Source organism: Balearica regulorum, chromosome 2 (genome assembly GCF_011004875.1).
Source record: "Balearica regulorum gibbericeps isolate bBalReg1 chromosome 2, bBalReg1.pri, whole genome shotgun sequence".
Taxonomy (NCBI): Eukaryota; Metazoa; Chordata; class Aves; order Gruiformes; family Gruidae; genus Balearica; species Balearica regulorum.
The window spans coordinates 93,672,834-93,696,984 of record NC_046185.1 but is presented as its reverse complement, the minus strand read 5'-3'; the positions used below and the strand labels follow the sequence as shown (position 1 = coordinate 93,696,984).

The following is a 24,151-nucleotide window of genomic DNA, read 5'->3' as shown; positions in this document are numbered from 1 at the left end:
CTCTGTGGTTTTACCTGCGTGACCATGGAGAGGACATGAGGAGGTGGGATGGAAAACCTACCTCAACCCTACAGGTACGAGTACATGAGCTGCAAGAAAAAAACAATCACAAAAGGGGATTCTTCCAAGAAAAACACTGCTCCAGTTTCCAGCGAGCAGCCCCCCAGACTGAGCAAAAGGCCTGATTGTACTTATGATCTTCTTGAAGGGAGGCCTGCCCAATCAAAACTTTTACATATTGTAGAAGGAGATAAAGTTCCTACAGTGCACATAAAGAATATGTTCGGGAAGACTGGGTTACTAGTACCTTGGACAAAGGCAAACCTGTGGGTGGGGTTGCTTTTGCTCAAGGACCTGGGTGCACTTGGTGGGCAATGCAGAAGGATGGGACAGTCCAATGTGTACCTCAATAGGATTTGATTTCACGTGAGAATAGCCAATGATTTAAATTCTATAATGTTAATTGCTATATAATAATGCATGTCATCTTTATTATGATTGCTATATGCCATAACAATGGTGTTACAGTAAGAATTCCCAAGATTAATGAAGAATGAACTTTGATAAACCAAGCAAGGTGCAGAGGCAATGAAAGCAGAACTGGCTTCAGCAATGAGCGCCTGGCAACTTCCTCCAGACTGACATCTTCAGCTTGCAGACCACGAGCATGGACCGCACCAGATACATCAGCTACGAGCTCCAGATGCAGCATATAACAATCCACATCACACTGTCTCTCCTTCCCTGAGAGTCTGTTTTGACAGATGGAGCCCAAAGTCATGGACTAAAGGAACTCAATGGGCATTTTGTGGACATTTATGAACACTTTACAGACATTTCACAGGGGTGGTCCAATGACTAAGTGAATGATATCTTTGCGTATATATCAAAAGACAGGAAAAGTGATTGTGATTAATTGCAATATATTGGAAAGTGTGGGACCTGGGCGGGCATGACGTAGATGGTATAGAATACGGGGTGAATACTGTCCTGGTTTTGGCAGCAATAGAGTTAATTTTCTCCCTAGTAGCTGGTGTAGTGCTGTGTTTTAGATTTAGGATGAGAATAATGTTGATAACACACTGATATTCTAGTTTTTGCCAGGCAGTAAAGGACTTTTCAGCTTCTCATACTGCCCTGCCAATGAGAAGGCAGGAGGTACCTAAGAAGCTGGGAGGGGACAACAGTCAGGACAGCTGACCCAAACTGGTCAAAGGGACATTCCATACCGTATGACATCATGCTCCATATACAACTGAGGGTCGGCTGGGAGGCGGGACAGCTCGGGAACTAGCTGAGCTTCATAGAATCAGAGAATGGTTTGGGTTGGAAGGGACCTCAAAAATCATCTAGTTCCAACCCCCCTGCCATGGGCAGGGACACCCTCCACTAGACCAAGTTGCCCAAAGCCCCATCCAACCTGGCCTTGACCACAGGGCTGCAACAACCTCTGTGGGCAACCTGTTCCAATGCCTCATCACCCTCATAGTGAAGAATTTCTTCAAGTGGTGAGAAATTGTGCTTGTTTATCACTGGTTTTGTACAGTCTTTTTATTATTATCTTCCTTTTCTGTCTTATTAAACTGCCTTCATCTCAACACATGAATTTTACTTTTTTTTTCTTTTTGATTCTCTCCCCCATCCCACTGGGGGCGGGGGGGAAGAAGGGGGAGAGTGGAGTGAGCAAACAGCTGTGTGGTTGTTTTAGCTGCCAGCCGGGTTAAACCATGACAGGACTGAAGTCCTATTTGAAGTCTATCATCATGTTTAACAAATCCCCCAATATTTCAACCTACCTGGAAGCCTGACTAATTCAAAACATATTTGTGTCTTGCTAGTTAAATAATGAATGTGCCGTTGCCTGTTTTGACAGTAGTCAGAGCCTGTTACTAACTCCTCACTGACGCTAAAATTTTAAGTGCCACGCAGGAACTACAATTCCTAACAGAGAGAAAGAGATTGCAGATGTTATACACCTCTGGTGTCCCTCTTTCTGTCCCAAGATGAGGTGCACCCGATCAATCAGATCCAGAGAGCCAAAGCTAAACAATGGTAAAGATCCCAATATGAATTTTGAATCTCAGGCTTCATCAGGAGGACTGCATTCATTTTTCAGTTTTGATGTAATCTGATGAGGTTAAGGATCTTTTCCTTCTAACTTTTAGAGATATTATAGACTGAGAAGAGCAAAACAGCAGTATGTTTATAGTGTGTAAAATATGTAAATATCCTCATTGCTAGTGAGCCCAGACACCTACTTGGACACGAAGATCAGTATTTGCATCCCTCGATACAATCAATATTGTATCAAATTAATATTCTCAGGAAAATCACAGCACTTGAAGAATATTTTAGCAGGACAGGACCAAAGAAGTTGGCTGGAGTTGACTTAAATATGGTCTGGCAGCAGGTTTGGCAGTATAAATCCCCTGTGTAGCATTGTCTCTGATGATTGTGTGGAACCACGGCAAAAGATTGTTGACTTGATGTTTCCTTCTTCACAAGGCCAAAACTGTATCTAGAAAATTGCAATCTTCTACCTTCTCTTGGATTAGAAACAGAAAATGTCTACCACTACAATCAAGGTTAAAAAGGAATTAAATTTTTGAGTATTTTAATTGATGTATTTGCTAGGGCTTTGCCTAGCTAAGCATTAGATGTTTGCAGGTGAGGGGCTTCCTGCATGTCATTTAGTAGGTTCAGCAGTCAAAAAGCTCCATGAAATTCTTCTATCATAATAATGTTTTTTAAACATTAATTGCAATCACACCTTCAATCAATTCTTACTCATTGTTTTCTAAACATACGTAGGAGTATTTTTAACTGAAGTAGAATCAGACTAAGCAATAACTAAGTTTATCTTTCAGCTCCATGCTCTGTACAGTACTACACTAGTATTTACGGCTGTATTCTATCTGCATCTCTCTACTTACCAACACAGCCACAGAAACATGCTGTTACTTCAGAAACGTTTGCTTAGCTCTGGATGGCAAAGGGCTGTCTGGGTAGAAAGAAAAAAAAAAAAAATTAAATAAATCTCACCTTCAACATAAAGTAACCTCTCTTCAGGGAGATGCGATAGTTTTGGCAATGACTGCGACCCTGGGCCTACTTTGACAAGCCGTTGGTCGCACGTTACTGCTGCAGCCAGAAGCGCCCCTACGAAGCACAACCCGGCAGCACCCGGCACAGATTTCTCATTTCCTTCTCTGTCGCCACACAGTGACATTAGACTGCTCGGAGTCCTGGGCCTCTTTATGCACCCAGAGGCAGACGCAAGGGGTTTAGCCCTTCCGAGCAAGTAGTCTCATGTCTATTCATACGCTTGAAATTCAGCACACGCATGAAACTCAGCAGGACTGTGGTTCTTTTTGTATTTTTAAAATAAGAGGCTTTTAAAAAGCTGTAGGAAAAGGAGTTCAACAATGATCCACAATGAACACATTTCATAAACATATTTTCTAAAAAATATCAATTAAAAAAGAGACATTTTGTGGGCAAGAAGGGGCAGGATTTCTTCATTGTTTCAATGCTACTTATTTGATCCATTTCATTAACACCCAGGCATGTAATGAATTTTTCCCTATTTTTTCCATAATTTTACTGGGGGATTACAAATATTTTTTCTTTGTGTCCCCCTCTCCCATTACATTGATATATCATTTGCTTTTTATTACTTCTTGGCCCACCTCCTAAACTACTCGTGACTATTCAATATAAATATTCAAAATACAGTAATAGGAAAATGCTTCAACATCTCCAGAGGCTGAATTTCACAACACAGCATATTATGGCTGAATTCTCCTATAAGTCTTTACCTACTTTTAGAAAGATATATTTTACAGCCTTATTACTTCCTAATTTTTTCTCTTAAATGAGAAATAAAGCTCTCCAGATTTTTTATTTCAGTGTCAATTTTTTTCCCAGTCTGTATTGACTTTAGATTTTTCTACAGGTTCAAAGATCATGTAATACATAATTTTGTTTTCTCTTGTCCTACTTTCAGCACTTACCTTTGCTTCAAATGTCAGAGTCTTTCACTTCTGTTACTTTGATTTCCTTGCTGCCTCTCTTTTCTCTGCAAGCCCTAACTGATTATGTATTTTGGTGCGGTCTCCCCCTCTTTTTCCACTTCCAATAGTATTTTTTAAAACTCTCTGTATTTTTGAACAGGGTTGGGTGTGTTTTGTTTTTTTTTTTTTTTTTTTACAAAAACCACACTGACCACTTCGTGTTTTTTGTAATCTTTTTTTCAGTGAACTGCAGCCTGCTGTACGTTGGCTATGAAGTCTCGGCAATCCCAGCTCTCCTTCCACGTAAAGGGATTCCAATACATCCTGTTGCAGCATGAATTCCATCAAGTGGATTTATTGAAATCCAGTGATCTGACTTGACTGTGAGCATTTATTTCATATCAGGTTGGATTCAAGTAATATTTTGACCCCTTACACATTATCCTCTTCCTTGCTGTCAGAAGCGTTACTTCAGAAAGGCAACGAAACACCAACATCTGACTTCAGGTTTGAAAGACAAGCAATGAACTGTTGTAACAGAAGATGAGTAAGAAGGAGAACAAAGTTACAATAAAGAGATGCCTGAATATATATTCATTCAGTACAGATGATAAAATACGCTTTCAATACTTAGGAACATGTTTGATACAAATGTAGAAAACGTAGACTGGCAAAATTCATAAAGAAATTACTTTTCTTGGAAAGTGAGGAATTCAAGAAGAGCTTATAATTATCTTTCTTAATATTTTATTATTCTGAAGTGAAATCCTTTACAGATTGAGCTAACAGGATGACTATTTCAGTTAATACCAGCAGCTGAGACCATGACCAGCTTAGAATGGACAACATTTAACAAAACAACATTGCTCCAAGTGTTTAACAATTCTCCCTGAAAGCCAATAACGACATATATTTGAAGTTTCAAACTTCCATTCAACTTGCTATTACTAGTTACACACAATTTTTTTATGGGTAAATACATGTGCATCAAACTGTTTCTTCAGAATTTCATACTATGGGAACTGTATGCTGTATTTTTAAAGCATGTAACTGACGTAGCAAAAAAACCCAGCTGACATTAAAAAAATGTTTCAAAACTCAGTGCACTGTTTCTGAAAAGTCCCACTCAAAATGACTGTAAATACAGAAAGAATACATTATTTCTGCACGATTTACTTGCGAGTCATGATTTCAGCTATCAAATTAAACCCACCCTCCAAAAGATGACCACTTTCTGTTATAGCTTCCTGCATCTTATATCAAGTCCCAAAATGAAAGACAGTGCCAAATTTTCCCTGTTGGGAAGATGGTTGTTGACCTTTGTGTAACTACATCTTAATGGCAGCAAGATTCTTCTTTCCTTCTTAATCCCTATTCCCCTCCATGCAAATTCACTAACTAGCAGTGAGAAAATAGGACTGATGAACAAGAGGGAAGGGGAAGACAGTGGTAGTAAGCCTGTAAGAACAAGACAAGGTGAGTAGGAAGGAAGCAGCAAAAACAATGACACATTGTGCTCCTCCTTACTTCTGACTATGTGAGAGGTGATTAACTGTTCTACTCCTTAACACTAAAGAATATTTTACTTGAACATTTTTTAAAAAAAACTTCTACTGCTCTTACAAACTCGGAGTGGTCTTCTGTTAATTGCCAATGAAAGGAGAGCTCATTTCAAATGTGAAGGTTATTATCAATACTCCAATAGAAGGGAGAAACAAAAGAGGTAGGAACATATTTAATTAAACAAGAAGCAAGAAAATAAAAGCCTCCCAAGAAATCAGACTTATGACCACTAAAATTGTAGATAACAGAAAAAAGTGATAATTTTTAAATTCAAAAGCAGCAGTGCCATTCTCCATATAATATCTGAACACTTATTAGTCATCTGTATGTAGTAATGTTTATTACATCCTTCTCAATAGTTTATAGAAGTTGAGTCTTCCAGACACATCACTATTACTCTACATCTAGAAAGTAACAGATTGATATACTGAACAACATGAGTAATACTCAAATTTAAGGTGACATTTGCTAAAAAATACATTTGAATGTATTTTTAACAAATGAAACTGGGATTGCAGCACACCAATGAATATTTCTTCAATTAACATACAGCCAAGAAGAGTGTATGTAAACAAAATTGGCTTAATCTCCTCTACAGAATGAAATACAGTAGACAGAAAGCCGTTTTATCAAGATATTTATGACCAGAAGTCTCACTCAGCAGGATACCCCATACCATTACTCAAAGACTTCTATCTTATAATTTCTTTTTCAGTGAAATTCCTTTTGTCTTCTTCAGAGTCTTCAAAGGAATTGAAGTAGTACAGAAAAAATGGGTGATGTTTAGGCACATTTGTCTTGAGTTGCCTGCATTGTGTCGTTGTCTATGTTTTCATCATTGCTGATGAAGAAGCTTGAAAACAGGTCAGTTGCAAGTGCATGCTGCTTTTAAATTTGTTTAGTAACTCTTCTAGTAACCTGCAAAAGGAAAAATAGTTATAACTTTGGCAGATTCTGAAAAGGAAACAATTACCAAAAGTTTTGGCTATTCTGCCTGTGACTTCCAGTACATTGTCTGCTTAAATAAAGGGCCCAAAATTGGACCTATTTAAATATCTGAATATTACAGACATTTAGAACTATACCAATGTGTCAGCATGATCTGTGGCCAGAGGAGGACTTAGACACAGAGTTTTTATCAAGGTGATAAAATAGTCCTTTATATGTCTTTACTTCCAGATAAAGATCATTATCTCAAAACATATTTGGAAAACACAATGGCAAAAGAACCGGTAGAGAATGTCATAAATACTTCTGTAAGGAAAGACCCAGAAACTGCCAGACTATGTACCATAAACCCAGTATCCCTCATTAAGGCCATGGCCTTTTTGTGTGCAGCCAGATTGTGAATTTCAGTTCTCAAACTTGTCTTTGGAAGGCATTTCGTTCATTTCTCTTAAGTATCATGGCTGAAAGATCAGAGATAGTATGACTGTTCTAGGAGAAACATTAATTTACTGGCAACCATATATTTTTGTCCTTCATAGATAACAAACTATGTATGAGTTCATTTTGGATGTTTACATTTGGTTTGTTTACATCTACATAGCTGCCAAGAAGGTACTTGGTGCAGTGGATAATATTTATTATAATCCACAAACTGCAGGTGTTGGACCAAGGGTGTTGATGGCGCTCTTGTACGACATATTTATTTTAACAGTGGCGGTGCTTTATGAAGTTTTACAGTCTTGCCTGTGGGTTTTATTTTGCCCGTATTCTAGGGAAGAATGTGTTCTCTGAACTTTTTGCTCTATTTCACAACCAAGTTAGATAGGACAGACATGTATCACCTCAACTTTTTGGCAAGCTGTGATTATTGAACAGCTGGTAACAGAAGAAATTATACTGTATGTTAAAAAAAACGCAAACAAACCCAAGAACAACAACTCGAACCACAAAATCAGTATCTGCTTCCTCAGCAGGTCCTCTGGAAGATGACTATGGCTACATTCATCATTTACTATCATAGTAATGACTGTGAATGAACAGAAATGAACAGCTCTAAATCAATGCACAAATATGCACAAATACGTGTAGATTACAATGAACTGCCTGCAATGATGACAATTATGGTGTAACAACCTGGGAAACAGAACAAGTTTTGCACTGTCTAGGGCTCAGAACTCTTAAGCAGATGTAAAAATGATGCAGTTCTTGCTTCTCATCTGTCCTGTGAAACTCAAATGCTTGTGACTAAGTGAAAAAAAAAAAATTCTACAGGTGTTTCGGAAAGTCTGAGTTGAATGAACTCTCCTTACTCAAAACTGATTCCTATCTTTAATAAAGCATAAGAGTTAAGTAAGGCAAGGAGGTATCTTGAGACTTCTTGTGGCTAGTGAGGACTAGCTTTGAATAAATAGACAGAGAACATCTGGAAGAAGGCACAGTCTGCAGACCACGGGCTGCACAAACAGTCTCTTCGTGTGTCTACAAAATATTCTAAATTCTGACTGTCAAGTGCAAACTGATTTGATGCAGTTCAGTTCCTGAAAGTACTGTAATACCAATCTCAAGTTCAAAACATCTATACATATACTAATATACTCATTACAAATCCATCCTAGTTTTACTATACTTCTCTATTAAGCTATGCTTGTAAAACAGACTACCAAATACTAGGTTGGACGCAGCAAAGCAGCTTGGTTGTCAAAGGTTGCTATGGTGGGGAAGAAAGAACCCAAAACTGTTCGTCCTGATGTTAAGAAAAAACCCACAGATCCTTCTTATTTGTTTTTAAAATGAAACAAGCCAATTTTGAGAGTTCCTCATATATCAGCTAGCAAAAGCTTGGACTTTGTTCCTTGGCCCTTTTTTTTTATTGCTGTTAAATTCAGTAAGACAAGACAGTGGGACCCCACAGAAACTTTAAGATGAACAAGGAAGGCTAAAATAAACTACAAAATAAATACAAATCTACACTGAACTGATAAGACTAGGAGGGGTGAGAGAGATATGCCACAAAGCCATTGTCTCTTTTGTGTAATTTAATAGGCCGTGATGAGCAAGTACTTAGCTTATTCTTAACTCTGTCCAAAGAGGCTTCTGCTCTGTAATTTGGATGGGTCAAATACAGTGAACGTTAACCCTCTTGTAACAAAGTTCTGATACAAGAGTAAAAAGCAGTGGCTCCAGAGACCAGAAAGGAGACAAGAAGGTGCATTTTTACTCACTTTTTGTCAGTTCCACTTGAGAGCTGAGGCAAGGCTTCCAAAGCTTGCTTAAAGCTTGAGCTGCAAGGAAAACAAGAATACTCATATACCACTGGTACAGGTCTCGGCATTCACAGTTTCTCTCTGTAAGTTCCACGGAGATATGCTGTATTTTATCCGTTCTTATTTCAATAAATTAACCAAATATTAACCTGACACCTGAGTTTCATGTGCAAATTGAACATAAAACAGTCATGGGGAGTCAAGCAGGCCTCTTGATGCTCCTAATGTGATGTATACCAGACATCAACAGGAATGTTGATGATTTAAGCTGATTTAAGAATATGCTTGACATCCTGGACTCTTCATAGATTCATAGAATAATATAGGTTGGAAGGGACCTCTGGAGGTCTTCAGGTCCTACCCCCCTCTAAAAGTGGGGCCAACTTCAAGGTTAAAGGAGGTTTCTTGAGGCATTATCCAGTCAAGGTGTGAGTAACTCCAAAGATGGGGTTTCCACCCCTCTCTGGGCAACAGATGTGGAACAGAAGTGCAGGCAATGATGCAGGATCTGCACAGATACGAACAATCTTGTCAGTAAAAGATTAATACGGTGACTTGTGGCAACTATTACTAGTGACAAGTCCACGAATAAAAAGGCAGCCATGAAGCTCCAGCTTCCAGGGTTCACTGTGCTTTGCTCCTACGCTGACTAGAGACAATGCCACTTCCATTTTATCCAATTTGAGCCAGTCCCAAACAGTTTTCACTTAAAGGTCTTCATCATTATTGGATGCTCAGAATAGGGAAGCAAGTCTTTTAAAACAGAACGCAGTGACACCATAGGATGCTATCTGTGACACTGTGAAGGGCCTCAAGCCCTGCAACCTCTCCTACGAAATGTTGATCAGGTGAGAAGATCAAATTGCCATCTGCGGGAACATGTAACAGCAATCCTAACAGAAGTGCAGATGTAAAATCCTAACAGAAGTGTGCATGTAAAATAACGAATGAACCTGCCCATATCCAATCCCCAACATAATCAACTAGAAATTTCAAGTGATCAACTTTACTCAAAACTGCTGACAGTCATCACAGTCTGTCTTTCCATGCCTTGACTGCATCAACCACTGATGCCGCTAAGGCTTTTCTTTCTCCCTTTATATTAATGTGAGCGTGTCCCACACTATTTATTTTTGGTCTTGCACCTCACTGAGAAATTATAAATTGCTGAAAGGCTTTTGAAGGCTCTTGTTCTAAGAGACAGTGTGAAGCTGAATTCACTTTCCCTGATTAGGTGTGTGGAAAAGGAGTAGGGTATTGTACAAGCCTGTGGAGAGCCCTAATTTTCCATATCCCTGTAAGGGGATCCTGCCAGTGTCCAGTTCTGTAGCCTCTCTGATGTGTCTGGCAGGTTCTTTGCTGTGCGCTTTATGAGATTGCTGGGAAAATCTGGATAAAACTCAGTGACATCTGTTTTTGTCTTGTTTTAGTGTAATTTTCCTCAGCAGCTGAACTGCTGTTAAGAAGTTTTACTTTTTCTTTTTTTGAGTGGCAAATACTAGTTTGTGTCTAAAAATTCAAGTAAAGAAAAAAGTAATTATTTTCTTTCAACTGATAAAACTTTGTTAGTATTCTGTTTTTCATATATTAACCTAGCATATCACATATTCTATTTGAAGCAAAATTTTTTAATCCTTAATTTACATTATATGCTTTTGCACCTTTACCAAGGATTCCATTACATTGAAAAAACAGATATTACAGCACATCTTACTTGCTTTCAGGTGTTAGGTATATGGCCACAGTATCTCTCAACGCACAGATTTCAAGCCTTGCCTAAAGACAGAAATACAAATATTGAAACAATGACACAATGTACTTTCATCAAGTGAATACCAGTATCCCAAAGCTTCATCATTTTTAGAGGCAAATATTATTACATATTGCATTTGTAAGCAGCCTTGGCTTTCAACAGTTTGTTTCCTGTATTTTTCGTTGCCACGCTGCTGTGTCAGGAGACTGCTAGAAGGAACAATTTCATACTTTTGATTCAAGTCAAACTGTTTGTATGGTCACTATGTAGCAGTCTAAAAACATTGGTTTGTCTCTCAGTAACAGTAATAAATCTTCAATTCTGTTCCATCTCTTCTGTACTGTGATGGAAAGATACAAGGATGCAACTTTAATTTGTCTGTCGTCTTTTACTATTTTATTTTTAATTGAATACAGTGAGCTTAACTTCTCACACCACGGTTTGACCAGGGAGGAAGGAAACACAAGAGTACAAAAAATCTGTCAATACACATTTTATTCTTGGTTTTCCTGTTGAATTTATTTTTTTCCATCAGATGAGGAAGTTGAATGGTTGCACTCTGCTTCTTGTCTGTCACCTGGTGGGCATACATGCTTGGGGATTTTACTCCTGCACTGTACTGTATGTCTACGTATTAATTTTCACCTAGGCAAACTACAGTGGAGAATGAACTCAAAGATGAAACAAATATCATAGATTGTCCTTTAGTCTTTGAAAAACAATCATTATCATCACAGGTTTTATATGAAATAGAAACATTCTGTATGGGATCAATACTTTAAGTCATTTCATTTAAAATCATAAAGTGAACTTCATCCAAATTCATATTCTGTTCTTGTTCAAAGATAAAATTTAATCCAGTTAGCCATTACAGAAAATTATCTACATTTAGACCCAACTAATGTGACATTAATCTTCCAAACCAAAACTTTTTATAATGCAACACAGACATCTAATTCCAGTTATAATGAAAGGGCTTTGGCTTTTAGGTCTTCTCCTCATCTATCTCCTAGGTAGGAAACCAGCTGAGATTTATGCTTTTTTTAGTGCCAGAATTTTCTGGCAGAAAATATGACATAGCCACCCACCAATTTTATACTCATAAGAAATGCTTTTCTCACCACAGAATGTTTCACCTCTTTTTGCATGGTGCCCCAAGCTGAACAGCCTTGGACTTTTTGAAGTCCTACACATAAGATTCTGGAGTTGTTCCTACATTTTAGGAGGTAGTGGTACCATGGGGAAGCATCATGTTCTCAGGTACCATAGCCTAAATAAACATGGTGGAAGGGCAAATCCTGCAAAACTGTGGGTCATGGGATGTGGGAACACAGGTTCAGGCTTCTCTTCAGGAATGGGCATTTTTTGATCAGTCTGACCAGGTTCAGTTCACTGTCACACTGCTGCTGTCTGCCAGACAGGATTTTCTATGTTCAGAGGAACAGAAAATGACCAAGAGTGACAAATTTACAGTAGGGAGAGAAAATTCTTTCAATTATGGGTTTAGGCAGCAAGTTCATATGGTGGGTCATCTAGTCAAACAAAAATGACATCCGGGTAGCTTTGTTGCTATTCATTGATTTGGTTTTAAATAGGCAATGTTATTTGGCTGCAATCTTCCCACGTTAATTCTCTGTCCAATGCAATTACTACCAGCAATTGGAAAATAAGGCTTGCAATTGGATAATTATTTTCCCATCATAATGCAAGAATGCTGTGATGTACAATGAAAATTGGGAGTTTGCTCTTCTTGCCTGTTATAGCCATAGCCATCATTGACTCAAAGGGATTTTTTTTTGGTTTTATAGATATGTTCTTAGAGCCCTTTAAAACTTAGCCAATAACAAGTACAACTACAAATCCAGCTGTAAATGAAGGCAGCAGTGCAAGAGTATCTGCTCTACCCATACTGCAACAAAGCGCTAATGTAGAAATAGCACAAGACAAGCAACTAGTTTTGCAAAGACTTGCAAGATCCCATCGCATCATATATTCAAGATTTTTAAATCTCAAAATATCACAAAATTTCTTTTTCTTTTAAAGTATTTTTTGATGACAAGCCAAAGACAGTATTTAACGACATTTCAAACAGGTACCATCATCATGGTGGTTTTTTAGCTCATAGGATGTAAGTAACTTTTATGCACTCAGACACAAAGACAACACTAAAATATAATCAAACCCAGGAATCAGTATCCCAAAGAGTATTCAGCCATAAATCTGAAATAGGGTGTGTACTAATTCTTTTTATCTCCTTGCTTTCACTGCTACAATAAATCCAACAAACACACAGATTATACCTCTCTGTTATTCTCAGTTTTCTAGATTCAGATGCCTGACAGCACAAAATATTCAGGTACCTGTAAAGCTCCATTTTTGCTGAAGGATGAAACACACTGCATCAGTCGACTCAGTTCTTCAGAGACTGCTTCTACAACCCTTGACATTACCCGAGGAACTAAGTCTTTGGAAATGGTAAACACCTGATATTTATGAAAGAAGAATCATGAGCACCATAGCTATATTAAAAGAAATATTTTCTACAGTAAGATTTCAGTAAAAAGCATTAAACACTTTGACTGAAAGGACCGCTTCATTTTTATCAATGGACAAAAACATTTTCAAAAGCAACTGGAATATGAAGGATTTCTTTTGATCCTTGCCCTGCGCTTTGACCAATCACCTCTGTTAATGGCAACATTAGCTATATGGTATGTGATAATGACAACTTTCTTGCAATACCTAAAACCAGCTAGACCTCAAAATATGTGCTCTCAACTGATGGCTGCAGTAGCTAGGTGGTCGTACATAGACTGCTGTTTTGTAGATAGAACTTTTAATTTAGGGTTGTGTGACTGACCCAATTACACATTCAGCCACTTTTTACCCATGTATTTTGCTATTTCTTCTAGAATCCTTTACATTTGACCACTGTCAAATGGCTAGTGTCTTTATGCTCTGTGGCAGAGATAAGCCTTTGAGAGGGTTTGAGAATATGGTGGCGTAATGGATTTTCATTTAGATTCTTTCACTGCTGCCATTTATTAGTTCCCTGGCAAAAACATTACACCTCACTGTTTCTTCTGTGCATCAAGACCATCTTTTTCACTGCTTATTTGTATAACTTTTTAAAGTGGTACTTGGATCGTCCATTTGAAATTCAGAATAGCAAACTGCAACACAATAGCAATACAAAATTAAACATTAGATTTATGCCTGAAGGAAAGCATGAAGAAACCAATCTTCCTTAAAGGGAGCTTTAAGGAAGCGAGAAATTGTTGGTAAATTGAAAAAAAAAGGTATGATTTTTCTACTCAGAATTGGGGAAAATGCAAGCCAAAAGGTTGGAATATAGGAGGAAGTGAGATTCTAGGTTAAACAGACCAAACTTGTGTCAAGACTTAAAGGTGATGATAAGTCTGCACTAAAACTGCACAGGATTGGGGGAGAAGATGACACAAGGAACTGAAGATGATGTGACTGCAGTGGTAGAAGAAGGAAAAACTACTGTAGAGTTTTTAAACACTTCCCCCCTCTGACTTCTGCTTTAAAGCGATCTAAAAAAATAAGTAGTGGAATAATTTTTTGCTAGAATACCTTTGCTTGCTGTGAAGTTTAGGTCTCATGTCTGACAAGGAAATGTAGTAATTAACAAACGATATTCATACCCATGCGTAAAAGCAATTGGGGCGGGGGGAGGGGGAGGAGGAAACGCAAGATTCCTACACAGTTTTCAGTGATTTAAGTAATGAATTATGTATCAGGCATCCCATAAAGCTGACCATTCCAAAAGGCAGGTCTGTGCCGTAGGCTAAGTACACTGACCACATATGTCAGCTATCAGCTGTCATCATTGTTAATTCAAACACACATCCTGTTTTAACTGTTTTGACCCACAAAAGCCAAGTTAGTGGCATACTTAGCTGTATGGTAAGGAAAAAAACAACCCAGTAACGATTTGGGATGGGGTCATCTTATTCAGCAGCAAATATTGCTGAGCAATTCAACGCAAACATACTAGGAACACGCCCAAAAATCTTCTACTGAGAAGAGAATATTTGCACCCACAACAAGCACTCTTGAAGTTACTATACAGAATCCAGGAAAAAAAAAAAAGTTCTCAGCAATGGTGAATCATCACAAATTTGCAATAAGAAACCCTTATTTTGATTTCAGTTAAATTTGAATTCAAAGGCAGAGAAACAATTTTCTTTCTACTTCATCCATACTCGCTGTTCAGCTGATGGTTAATTTTTGCTGTTTCAAACTACAGAAACTTGCAGCCTTGCTAACTAAACTTAAATCTGACCCAGCTTACAGAATTTCACCAGAAAACAGTGGAAATGGGAGTTTCATCTTGACACACATTTTCATATTTCTGTAATATTTCACGTCTAGAAATCTGTGAGGCAATGCTATTTGGGCCAAAATCAGTATCGGTCTCAATGAAGTCAGCAAGGCAGTGCACCTTTCTGCTGCGGTAATTTAACGAGTATGCATGTTTACAGGACCAGCTCAATAAGTCACAAATGTCTTTGACTTTCTTAAAGCAAAACCTCTCATTTTCATTTTTATTAATTTCCACTACACTGAAAAACAACATTAAAAATGAATTACATGTTGGCATATATTTTTGGTGCTGCTTATTCCCTCATTTGTAAGCATTTGGTAAAGTCAGCAATGCTTCTATGAAAACTGCTATAAGTAAATACCGAAATGGAATCAAAAATATTGCAAGTGATATTTAAAGTTTCTGAAAATATTTTAATTTATATGAATCCTTGTAATTTAAGGGTGAATAAAATAAACAAAAACCTCAAGTGAATCTCATCAGATTTCAAGTAGATGGAAAAGGTAGAGCAGCTGTACTTGTGGTATTTCGAAAGGAAAGAGTGATATTACTATCAATGCTTGTACCAGGAGCAATAGTAATCTGGTAACACTCTTGATTAGAAGGAAAAGGCTGTAATTTAAAAGGACTACAGAAAATTCCTACATATTATCAGAAAAGGCCACATCACTTCAGCTTTGCAAGCATATTATTTTAATAATAATATTTTAATTTTAATATGCACTCCCTATCATAAGCCATTACCTACCGCAGTATTTCAAACACAATCTGTGCTGTACAGAGACTATAAAACTTTCTGGTTTTACATTTTCACTTTTTATCCTATGTACAAGAATGACATGTATTGCCTTTTCGCTCCAAGTAGCATATGTTGAACATTTCTTCCAAAGCAAAGCACAAGCTCATTTTCATAAGTTGTGGAAAATAAAGTTAATCAGAGAAAGTGAGCATCATAGCTATCTATATATCTCTCTCTATATATATTTAATCTGCATGAAAAGGGAAGAATTGAGCTTTAGACTTTGGCTTTCCTCTTTATCAGATAACGGAAACAAAAAGGTGTAATGGAGTCTTACTGAGGATAAACAGGAACTGTTCATCTCCTTCTGCCCTTAAAAAAAAGTTAGCAGTCGTGTACTTGGTTGGCTAAACCTAACGCAAAGCACGTACATCTATAATGAAGACACTTCGACAGAGGTACAATTTTCAGGGGTGATGAAAGCCAGGATTTACCATGCAAAGTACACTGAAATTATTTGTATGAATGTAAGCATGAAACAATCTGAAGTTTTTCTCACCTCTGCATGTACAGCAATGATATTCACTAATGCTTCTTTCAAATAGTTTCTGACACCTGAAACAAAACAAGCAGGATAATTAATTACTTTCATTCTGTTGTCTTAACAAAGCCATAATATTCTACTGTTCAATACTGTACTTTTCTTTCACTAGCACTTTTGCAATCAGAGGCAGAAAGAGAAAGTTCCATAGCCACACCACCAGTCTATTTCCTTTTTCAAATCAAATGGAGAAAGGCACATTTCCTTACAGCAAAAGGTTAAAAAAGCCAGCAGGTTCCTGTTTCAGTATTCTTCTTCTCTGGCAACCCAATTTCACCAACTTTGCAATTTAATAAAAACCTAGTGTTGTTAAAAAACTAAATTCTGGATGTCTTGCTAGACTACACATACTATGGCACAGAACATGCACTACAGCTTGATAAATTCTAAAGAAACAGAGAAGACAAGGGGTTTTGTTTGTATGACAGCCTTCAAAAGATTTTACTACTTTATCAGCTTCTCTGGCTGTAAATTATTATTATAGATAGAAATAGCAAAGACTTTTGTTTCTCTGAAAGTGGTTCAGAAGATATTACTCATGAGAGTTTAGAGAAGATGTCATGCCTTAGTAGAAATTTCCTCTTGGGGAGGGTGCAGAAGTCAAATAAGCATTTTATTTACTAAGTATATGAAATGCTTGTTAATTTATACTAAAAAGGAAATTCTAAACGGAAGGACATCCAGCAGGGTATGCTTTAATTAGGACAGCCTCTTAGTCCCCTACGCTGCTGTAATTCTGAAGTAACCTCCCAGACCTGGACTCCCACTGTCTAAGATCTAAAATAGGTGATAATCTAAAATTGCCCCATTTGCTTTTCTGGGTACTTCACTTTGTAGGCAAAGGCACATTAGAAAGCATTTAACTCATTAAAGTATGCATAAATGTTGGAAGTGCAACACAAAGTAATGAGAGAGGGTTACTGACCCACATGACCTTAACTTCTGATTTCAATTACTCTAGCATGACTCAGAGGAAGCTCAATGACCCTATCACTCCCTTCAGTATTCAATCGACAGTAAAAGATCAGAATCGTGGACAAAGACTAGTGAGACCACACAGCTCAGAGATCATGGTGTGATTAAGGTTGCTGTTATAAAAATCAGAGAGTCAACCTTTAATCAGTTCATCTTACTTGCTCCACCTTTCCTCAGATAACACCGATGCAGCAACTTAATCCTGCTATGAAAAATAGCTTTAAAGGGAGTTAACCAACATCAAAATGAGTTATTCTATGGGAGAAGAGAGTAGCGTCTCACAACTGCCGTCTCAGTTGTGCTCATTTTTTTAACCACTGGTCCCACAACTCACCTCAAGATCTAAAAAGGAGACACTTGTTCTTTCTTAATTAGACAATTACAGACAAATATTTTACAAATGTAGTAGGATGAAAGGATGACAGGATCCCCCCTTGTGTGAGGCACAAACACTTTCATCGCCTGCGTCTACACTGTGCAACATGATGCAGCCTGGAGTTTACATTGGAGGGTGCTTCTGGAGGGCATCACAGGTCTCCTGTTGGAAGCGAGGGTGCTTGGGAGAAAGCGGAGGGAGAGATGTTGAAGAGTGACTCTTGTTCCAGCGTGCAACCAGGATGTAGCTGAGCTCTGCACCCAGGCCCGTGTATCAAGACAGTCTCTGTTTCAAAACCTTATTACGAAGAGGCAAGCGTCAAAGATTTTACTGCTCTCACTAAAAGCAGTTTTGTTTCTGAAGATACAAAAGAATCAAGGCCTGTTTAGAAGGAATGTTCTATTTCCACTCTGGAAGAGATGCAAATAACTGCAAAAGGTAAAGAAAAATACAAGCCTTTCCTCACACATTCCAAAATATCTCTAATGCCTTTTCTTGCCATCTTTATTATTTTCCTTGAAAAAATCTCAGTCACTCTTTCCATTTAAACTAAACCAACAAGTCAAACAGCATAGTATACTAGGTTGCAAGCTTATAATTTCATGTTATCTTAGTGATTTTTTGCAACAAGGAAGAAGAGAGGGAAGACTACAGCAATATCAGAAATTTCATGAAACTGATTTTTTCTTTTCCTCCCCTGTAACCTGCAAAACAAAGTAAGAATGCTACACACCAGTACTTGAACCACACCAAAAGATCACAGGTATATGTGGAAATACAACACCCCCTTCCTTTTTCCTCTTCTACTGTCTTCCTTCTGCTGCACTCTGCCCCAGTTTAAATCCTCTGCAGGCTTCATATCAGAGAGGACAAAACTTCTATCATGTCCCACAAGCAAACACAACTAGACCAGGCACCGATGGTTTGCAAATCACATCAAGAGGTACAGGGTGAATTTGGGAGCTGGTTTTCAGTTAACCTCAGGGTGCAAAGTGTTGATTTTGGTCTGCAAACCTATGGAGTATTCAGTTTTTGGTTGCCTACCTGCCCCATTTTGTGACAGTACGATCTTTCACGTGGAAATTGTGTTTTTACTTTGCACAAATGCCGCACAAGATTAAGACTTTGATGGTCTCCCTTCTCTATGAAGGCCTGAGCACCACCAGAGCATGTTCATTAGTCAGTCAAGATTTCACCCGTGAACGAAGCAGCATTTCTTTGCCTCAACTGGTAGTTCTCTAATGAAGCATCTCACTCAAACCCTGGTACAGCTGGGGAGCCATAATGGAAGGACAGAGAGGGGGCTGCTATGTCAAACAGAGAGGGCAGGTGTGTGTCCTGCAGAGAGGAGACCAGCTGGCTGACCTGGGAAGAAGTGTTATCAAGGAGGCAAGTGAAAAGCTGGAATGTATAGATACTTTCACATTGTGAAAGAGGGTGATGTGGTTCTAAGGAAGAATCTTCATTTCCCACCCATCCCACCTAAGCCCCTGAGGTAGCATGCTGCTGCTTCTCATGCGTTCCTGCAACTTGGCTCACGATAGGAGCTGCTAATTTTGTCTGCTGCTGCTGAGAGCACCCAAATTAAACAACTTTTGACTGTGCTAGTAAAAGTTGCCTATCAACCATGTCTGTGGAAACCTTCCATAACACGTTTCCTTAAGAGTCAGTCACGCAGTTCAAACAGGTGCCATTAATTTCTACGAGCATAAAATACTAATGTCAGCAACATTAGCACGAGGTGTTAAACATCATTGTCTGGTGGTGCACAGCTAAGATATCAAATGGTTATGACATCTTCTAACTGAAGAATTCAGAATGAATTGACTAAATGGAATTGAGATGGAACCTATGGTAAAAATGAAGCAGCCAAGTATTCCACATTGCTAGCCTATCCCAGCTGTACAATAAAATTAACTTAAACCTCAGTGAAAGGGCATAAGCAGACATGTTTTATCTTGCACCCTTGCACCATGTACAAGGAGAAATGGGTGAACTGAGAGCTTAAAAGAGATTAGTGCTACTGGGATTGCAAGAAATAATTAGGTGTTCCTGACCTTTCATAGCAGGTCCAGTTCTGCTATGACTGCAGGATCAGGGGGCTCAGCACAAGCTCAAGTATTTCCTCAGTTTCTTAGACAGCTTTTGCAATTTAAGAGCAGATAATTCAGCACAAATTGTGCAAAGCTATGCAGTTTAGAGACAGTCCGTGTATATGAAACTGTAGTTGCCTTAATTGCAGCATCTAACGGTCTAAAAGACCTTGTCTTGGTAAGCTAAACAAGCCAAAGATGGAAAGAAGATGCAATTACACTCCAAAAATGCCAGTAAGTGGAACCAGATGGGGAGAGAAGGGAGAATTAGCTAAGCTGCAGAACAATACGGCCACAAGAAAGGAAGGTATAAATGAATTGACCATCAGTAAACTTAGCCTGGAAATTGAAGGTAACAGGTTTGCTCTGACTATGCTGTTAAATATGCGGTGTTGTGCCAACCATTGCTGTCAGGGAGTCAGTTTCCTATCGCGAATAGAGCATTAGTAAAAAGGGTATTTCCCCTCAGCCCTTCTTTTTGTCTTACTTGTGAAGGATTTTCATTTTTGCATGTGGAGACAAAGGCAAACATATCTAAATGTCAGGACCTGCAGGCATAGTTAATAACTGTACTATATTTTGAAAAATTACAATTAAAAAATATCCACTTTCTGATTTATATCACTGCACTGTTTGTGGCAGGCTTTGTTGAAGCAAAGTATTACTTTTCTGGAGTATGATTCACTGGAAATACAAGCAGTGGCATCCAACTGTGAATTTGTTGTGAAATTCATTTAAAAGCGAAAAAATTCTGTCTAGAATAGAATTTTTGTGCAGCTTGCTCTACGACTGTTCAGCAGCCTACGCAATTACAGTTTTTGGGACACCATGCTGCCAGTCCTATTATACAGCACTGAAAGCTAATGCACCATATAACTGTAGGTTGCAACTATTAGGCTAATCAAGTGAAACATAACATTCTTGAGTCTCAAATACCTCTTATTTAGCATATTGAAGCACAAATACAATGCCTTTCCATAGCTTCTGACAGAAATGTGTTAAAGAAAGTCTCAACAAGCCCTTGCAATTTCTCTCAGGAAAATGTTATTATTCTGTTACAGCACAAATGCATTCCACTCCCACTCTATTCTTAACACCGAAGACTCTACTTGCTGGAATTCTAGCTGCCACTAACAAAGCCCCAGTACTACTCTAAAGAAAAATGGATGGGAAGACTTAAGACATAAAAATGAAGGACAGTTTCAGCCATCAACTATCACAATGGCTGACAGAAACTTTAAAATAGTGCCTTCCAATTTTGGGCTCTCCACTGTACTTTTTACTGGTGAAACATCTAACAAGATGATCCACTAAATTTAATCTCCAGTTTACATCACCTATTCAATTTTTTTTTTTTTTAACAAATTAAATCTGTCAGAAAGTCTACATTTACAAGCAATTTTAACAATACTGTAAAGCTGTAGCAAGGATGACTGTGTGAACTATGGGAAAAGCAGAAGGGAAAAAGATTTGTGGTTCTGAGGAGTAACAGAAACTAAACTTCTAGCTTGCCAATGCAGGAGTCATTCAGGAGATCTTCAGATGGCGTAGCGCTACCAGTTGTCCCACATGTAGTTCTCAGAGCTATGTTTCCCCCAAGTACTTAGATGACAGCATTCTACTACGAAACCTCCAAAGTGACTGAATAAGCATGCAAAAGCTGGAACTGCAATACCATATGCGTAATTTTAAGACACAAAGAGGCTACAAAAACTTGCATGCACAAATAGAGCAAAAGTTGCACACACAGTAAAACTGAACTTATCAGGATGCTTTTTCTGTGCCAGAAGCCAACACAGGTCTTCAAATGTTCCCAGTCCTTCTAGAGTAACTTGATACACAAAGAAATGATATGACCGTCAAATATTGTTACATCTTCTGCAGATTCAAGAGTTCAAAGAATGAACTGAAGTTCAGCTAGGACAACTGAAGTACACGGGGAATTTTAACCCAGGCAACTTGGGTTTGACATACTTTAATTCTTGTGAGATTGGAACCTCGTTTGAGATGGACAACTGGGAAGCTAACTTTGCCACTTCCCCTCTCTGAACAAGCCTTTCAGCTTGCCTGTTGTGCAAAAAGAAAGAAGGGAGGATAAAAGCATGTAACTATTTAGAAAAAGTAGGTGGTGTCAGTAGGTGCTCATCAGCAGTAAACCGCACCAGACACAAGAATGAGAGGATATGAAGGGTCAAAAAAAAAAAAATTCTGAGGCAAATTCACAGTCAAATAAAAATCAGGCAGAAATACTAAAAGCTGCTGCTCTTCTGTGGAGGATTTAGAAAAGCCATCCCCAGGAATTTCTATACTTTGATAGCTGTCACTCAATTCTGGATTTTTTTTTTTGAAAAGCAAAGAAAGAGAAGGATTCAACAAAGAGGAATGAATGGTTCTTTATACATTGACCAAGCTACCAGTCCTGCTTCCAGACTGAGTTGACTGGCTTATTAGAAACCTAAGCTCTGAGGGACTGACACTGAAATGAGTCTTGGGTAGGCACAGAGCCACCAATTCAGGAAAGAACAGAGAGCATTCTGGCCTCTGTAGGAGGCCAGTACTTGCACAGGCAAGCAACTGCTGCTGGTGGTAGCAATGTTTCTTAGTGCCTCTGAAAAGAGAGCACTAAATTTGTTGGCCTTGAGGCTTGAACATGACTTGGTAGAGCTAGGAAAACTGATGCCTGGGAGTCTGAAATTTCAAATTTTAAACCCATCCATTTGTATGCAATATTTTTACAATTTATTGTTCTGTTTGGTGAGTTATGCCAGAAACAGTCAATCAGTCTAAAAACTTTTTTTTGCCTGATTGCTTTTTAATAAAAACTTTCCTCAAAAATAACAACTAAGAGAATTTGGTGATCTAAAGAGATTATTATTTTTCATACCTAGCTGCACAGCACCGATACTTGACTGTTCCTAGATGTTTCATTTGCTATACTGATAGTAAATTTAGAGGAGGACAAATGGAAAAAAAATAATTCATCTGGTCTGTTCTGAGGAAGGCACCTGCTTTTTAAATTATTTGATATATATTCTTTTCAGTTACATTACACCCTATTGCCAGATTTAACTGAATCGATATTGGAAATGTTCATCTCCAAGCTTCATATATGTGGTACCAAACTTTACAGCAAGTCACAAAGTGTTTTGAACTGTATGTCAGTTAAGCTCCTGAAGCTCTTCTCTACGGTTTTTAATCTGCTATGTGAAACTGCTGGAAAAAAAACCCTGCACACATCTACTGCAAGTCGTTAATCAGTGCTGTGTAGTGCACATTAAAAAAGAAACTAATGAATGGTATCCACAAAGCCATGTAACTTCTTTAAACAGTCTGATTTTAACTGTTAAATTTCCTCTAGGTTCTGGCTGCATCGCAGCTGAAGCAGCAACAGCAGTATTTAACTGCTTTAACTACAATTATTCTAGCACGATCTCCAGTGCGGTCAGGACATTTTTTCCTCCACGAAACTCATGTTACAAAAGCAGCACTACGGGCTAGCAGGATACCCTGTGGGATGGCAGCCTATTATTTATATTTCTGCAGCTCTTGGAAAGGCAGACCATGCTATGCAATACACCAAGTGAGCATCGTCCTGCCCCGTGCAGCCTGCTTGGGGGTTTCAAGGTTTGATGGATGCCTCCTGACAAACCAAGCTGCCCGACTGCCCGACACACACCACAGAATTTCACTTTTCAATCTAACCTAACCCATAACTTCCGACTAAAATCAAGTAATCTCTTTTTGAAAACTAAAAATACAAACAGGTGAGACAAAAATGGGTGGGAGGGGGAAGAGGCACTAAAAAGTGAAACACTGTCTGAGGTTGCAGCAGGTCAGCAGAGTAGTCAGCACTGTCTCATGCAGAAGCTGCTACAAAAATTTAAAAAAGATACCTGTGAAGATATGCCTTGGTACACTGTCGTGGTTTTACCCCAGCCGGCAGCTGAGCACCACGCAGCCGCTTGTTCACTCCCCCCCCCCCCCCCCCCCCCGAGTGGGATGGGGAGGAGAATGGGAAGAAAAAAAGACAAGACCTGGTGGGTTGGTATAAGGACAGTTTACTAGGATTGCAAAGGGAGAGGGGAAGACAAGACAAAACAAAACAAAACAGTACTTAACAGAGTATATGAAACTGGTGATACAGAATGCAGTTTCTCACCTGAGGACCGTACAACTCAGACCGCACGCTCAGACCTGCCCCGAAACCGGACTGTCCCCGAGCCACGCGTCCTGAAGCTGCTGCTGCCCCTCCCCGGCTAGCCCCCTTTTATGCTGAGCATGATGTCACATGGTATGGAATACCCCCTTTGGCTCGTTTGGGTCACCTGTACTGTCTATGTCCCCTCCCAACTCCTTGTGCACCCCCAGCCGTCCCGCTGGCAGGGCAGTGCGAGGAGCAGAAAAGGCCTTGGCCCCGCGTAAACACTGCTCAACAACAGGTCCATAGAACAAAAACATCTCTATATTATCAGTGC

At 38.7% G+C, this 24,151-nt stretch overlaps 1 protein-coding gene across 2 annotated transcripts in view; it reads right to left on the bottom strand.

Annotated features, from left to right (window-relative positions):
- Positions 1 to 4,737: 4,737 nt before the first annotated feature.
- Positions 4,738 to 24,151, bottom strand: part of EXOC2 (exocyst complex component 2) — a 135,272-nt gene continuing 115,858 nt past the window's right edge. For both annotated transcript variants that reach the window (XM_075744935.1, XM_075744933.1), the window contains exons 24-28: positions 16,191 to 16,246; positions 12,902 to 13,024; positions 10,503 to 10,564; positions 8,747 to 8,806; positions 4,738 to 6,494 (exon numbers count right to left, since the gene is read on the bottom strand). In XM_075744935.1, the coding sequence (XP_075601050.1) occupies positions 6,401 to 6,494; positions 8,747 to 8,806; positions 10,503 to 10,564; positions 12,902 to 13,024; positions 16,191 to 16,246 (395 nt within the window). In that variant the 3' untranslated portion in view covers positions 4,738 to 6,400. The remainder of the gene's footprint in view (positions 6,495 to 8,746; positions 8,807 to 10,502; positions 10,565 to 12,901; positions 13,025 to 16,190; positions 16,247 to 24,151) is intronic.